The sequence below is a fragment of the Tasmannia lanceolata genome, unplaced genomic scaffold, assembly GCF_043159265.1.
Source record: "Tasmannia lanceolata isolate RefF3 unplaced genomic scaffold, GAP_Taslan_0.1 ptg000023l, whole genome shotgun sequence".
NCBI lineage: Eukaryota > Viridiplantae > Streptophyta > Magnoliopsida > Canellales > Winteraceae > Tasmannia > Tasmannia lanceolata.
The window spans coordinates 12,532,839-12,536,280 of NW_027518700.1; the positions used below are offsets into that span (position 1 = coordinate 12,532,839).

Sequence of the window (3,442 nt, forward strand, 5' to 3'; positions counted from 1 at the left end):
AAACCCGAATCCAAAAGCATACATCGAACGGCTTCTTGGAGAGTTCGATTTTTCCTCTCAGCAAGACCATTTTGTTGAGGAGTATATGGAGTTGTCATTTGATGAACAATGCCATAAGATTTCTCAAATGCATCCCAATCATTAGACATGTACTCCCCTCCTCGATCCGTTCTAATGGATTTTATGCGCTTTCCCAATTGATTTTCTACCAAATTCTTAAATTCTATAAATTTAGAAAAGGCTTCTGATTTGTGTTTTAAAAGATAAATATTACAATATCGAGAAAAATCATCGATGAATGTGATGAAGTACTCATAGCCCCCACAAGTAGAAGGTGTTATCCTTCCACAAATATCCGAGTGAATTAGGGCAAGAGTCTCCACACTTCTTTCACCTTTACCAAAGGGCTGTTTTGTAAGCTTGCTAGAAATACAACATTCACAAGTATTTTGGTCTTTGAAAGATTCAATTCTAATTATACCATTAGAGGCTAAACTCTTAACTTTATGAAAGTTAGAGTGACAAAGCCTTTGATGCTATAATTCGATAGAAAGAGGTGACAAAGAGGAGTAAACCAAAATTTTATTTTTATTGATAAGAACATTCAATTTATACATATTGTTAATTCTAAATCCATTCCCTACAAATTTGTCTGAGTGTAAAATCACAACCCTTCCCCCTTTAAATCGAAATTCGAACCCGGATTTTTCTAGTTGAGCAACTGAAATGATATTCTTTGAAAAAGAAGGGACAAAGAAAACATCTTTTAGTGGAAGATGTTGGCCAGATGAGAGAAGTAATTTTAGATTTCCTTTTCCTGGAGCAATACAATAGGAACCTTCACCCATGAAAAGAGGAGTCCCATTGGACGAAGCATAGGATTGGAGTAGTACCTTATTCTTAGTCACATGACATGTGGCGCCAGAATCAAGCCACCATTCCTCATCTTTTGTTCCATCGATCTGAATCATGTGGATTTGATTTGTGCTACCATACTTAATTTTATCTTCTTCTAATTTCCTACAATCCTTAATAACATGCCCAAGTTTCTCACAATAGAAACAGTTACGCACCTTTTTGGAGTCTCTTGATTGATTGAAAGTTTTAGATACTTTCATATCAGATGAAGAAGAATTTCCTTTCTTAAACTTCTTCTTGAAGTGGCTCTTTCTAGCCTTGGAATTCATGAAGGGCTTGGGCCCATCAGCACCTTTCTTCTTATCAAGAGCGGAGGAGATGGCATGCACTTGTTATTTGGAAGATGTAGTAACTCCAATGAGATCTCTAGAGTTCTCTTCAATTTTCAAGTAGTTTCCAAGACTTTCCAACGATTCAAAGGTGATGTGAGAAAGTCGTACCTTAGCTTCATTCCAAGAGTTAGGCAAGCTTCGAATCACGGTAGATATTTGAGATTGCAAAGATGGTGCCTCTCCAACAATCTTTAATTGTGATAAGTGAATCTCTAGTTCTTCCAAATTCTCAGAGATAGATTTATTTTCATCCATTTGAAATGAATTGAATTTGGAATAGAGAGTGGATATTTGAACATTTAAGGTTCCAGAATACCTCTTATCTAGTAGTTCCCATAACTCTTTTGCAGAGTTGATATCTTCGAACACTTGAAATAACCTCTTAGAGAGGTTATTGAGAATCATTTCACGTGCAATGAAATTGGCCTTGTTGTACTTGTCTAAGGATTCCTGTTGATTCTTACGGTCATCATCAGAAGCAGTGACATCTACCACTGGGGGTTCCTTATCAACAACATATGCAATATCAAGGGTATGAAAAATAAACAATAGCTTCCGTCGCCACAACTTAAGGTCAATGCCTTCAAGTTTATCGATATGTACATTATCCTTGACAATACGTTCCATACGGCTATCCATGAGAAAAAAACGAGTTTGATACCTTAAAATTGTTGGGTATGATAAATAGCCAAATGGATTTCCTTCTAAAATATGAATACCATTAATAAAACCACAAGCAAAGAGATGACGAAAATGATTAAGCAAAAAAATAACCTGCTGGAGGGAGAGGGGTACAAAAATCTCTACCGTTCCTTTGAAGGAGACGAGGATTTAAGGTATCAAGTCGTCGACTATCCCGAAGGACAAGGAAGAGACTTGCTAACTTGTACCCCAAAGGCGTGAATAGAGAAATGGATCCCTCTCAAGAAATGTGTTGGCTTCCTTTTCCAACTCATATCTTCAACCAGCCATCCATGGTAGGTATTTATAGGGAGAATTTGACTCTTTACATTCATGATGCATTTACTCTCCAAGCTGGCCATCCTTGGAGTTAGCAATATACAATGAACGTAAAGGCTATCAAGAGTCCCCAAAACACCACTTACACGTGCATGAATTTTCAATGTTTAAGTCTCTTTAAACCAACATGTAAATATAATAAAGTGCATGTAATGGCATCTAAATTAACCATTGATGTGCATAAGTGCAAGTACATGCACATAATCAAGCTCATAAATGGTGAGACTTAAAGTATTGAAAATATCTAAATACATTTCATTGTACGTAAATTGGGTGAAGGGCATACAATTAACAGTCTAGATTAATTCATGTACATATAAGCTCAATTACTTCCATTTTGATCAATTAGGGGGTCCCATGAGACTGATCAGACATAGATTATTAATACGATCTCGATTGTTGCATAGGGTGTCCCTTGATTGCATAAGATCGCATATCATCACCATGTCAGGAAATAATTGATATCATGGTAGGTCGTGTCCTTTTATTTTATAACACAATGTGCAATGTGTTAGGCCCCAAAGACATTGCCTCTGTCCGAGAGTCCAGTTCCATTTCCAATGGAGACTGTGGGTGGTGGCCAACCATTAAGACAAAGGTGCATTAACCCCGTCATCCTAACTCTCGTTCGGTGATTCATTTTGGGATACATACTTGGTGAGATTGTCCCATTATAGAATCATTAAGGGATAAACCCATCCTCCTATACACCAAGTCTTTAGTTTATGGAGTAATATCCCACCTAGGCAAAGGGAAGGTCCGGCCATGCAGAGTCAATATCCAACAGACTCATGCTAAGTTAATGGAGTAAAAAAAGCAGGGGCAGACTGAAAACAACGATGAAAGACTTGATAGCTAGGAACATAACATAGAACATGACCTTGGATAGGATAGAATGGAAGAAAATGATTCACATAGACGAACCCAACTAGAGCCAGGTAGATTCCTTTCACCTTCTTCATGAAATTTTTCTAAATGATTCATTTAGCCAACCCCAACTAGTTTGGGACAAAGGCTTTGTTGAGTTGAGCTAAGAATGATTTAAGAGGGGAATTATGTCTGATTAATTTAGATGAATAAATTCATAAACCGACGGTCCCTAACTAAAAAATTGAATAGGGTCGGTTAATTTACTTTATCTCTTTTTACGAGTAAGAAATAATAAATATTAG

At 36.9% G+C, this 3,442-nt stretch overlaps 1 protein-coding gene across 1 annotated transcript; it reads right to left on the reverse strand.

Moving 5' to 3' along the window:
- Positions 1-1,250: 1,250 nt before the first annotated feature.
- LOC143855794 (uncharacterized) lies at positions 1,251-1,877 on the reverse strand. Its single transcript, XM_077365857.1, has one exon. The coding sequence runs from the start codon at positions 1,875-1,877 to the stop codon at positions 1,251-1,253; it is 627 nt and encodes a 208-aa protein (XP_077221972.1).
- Positions 1,878-3,442: the final 1,565 nt, after the last annotated feature.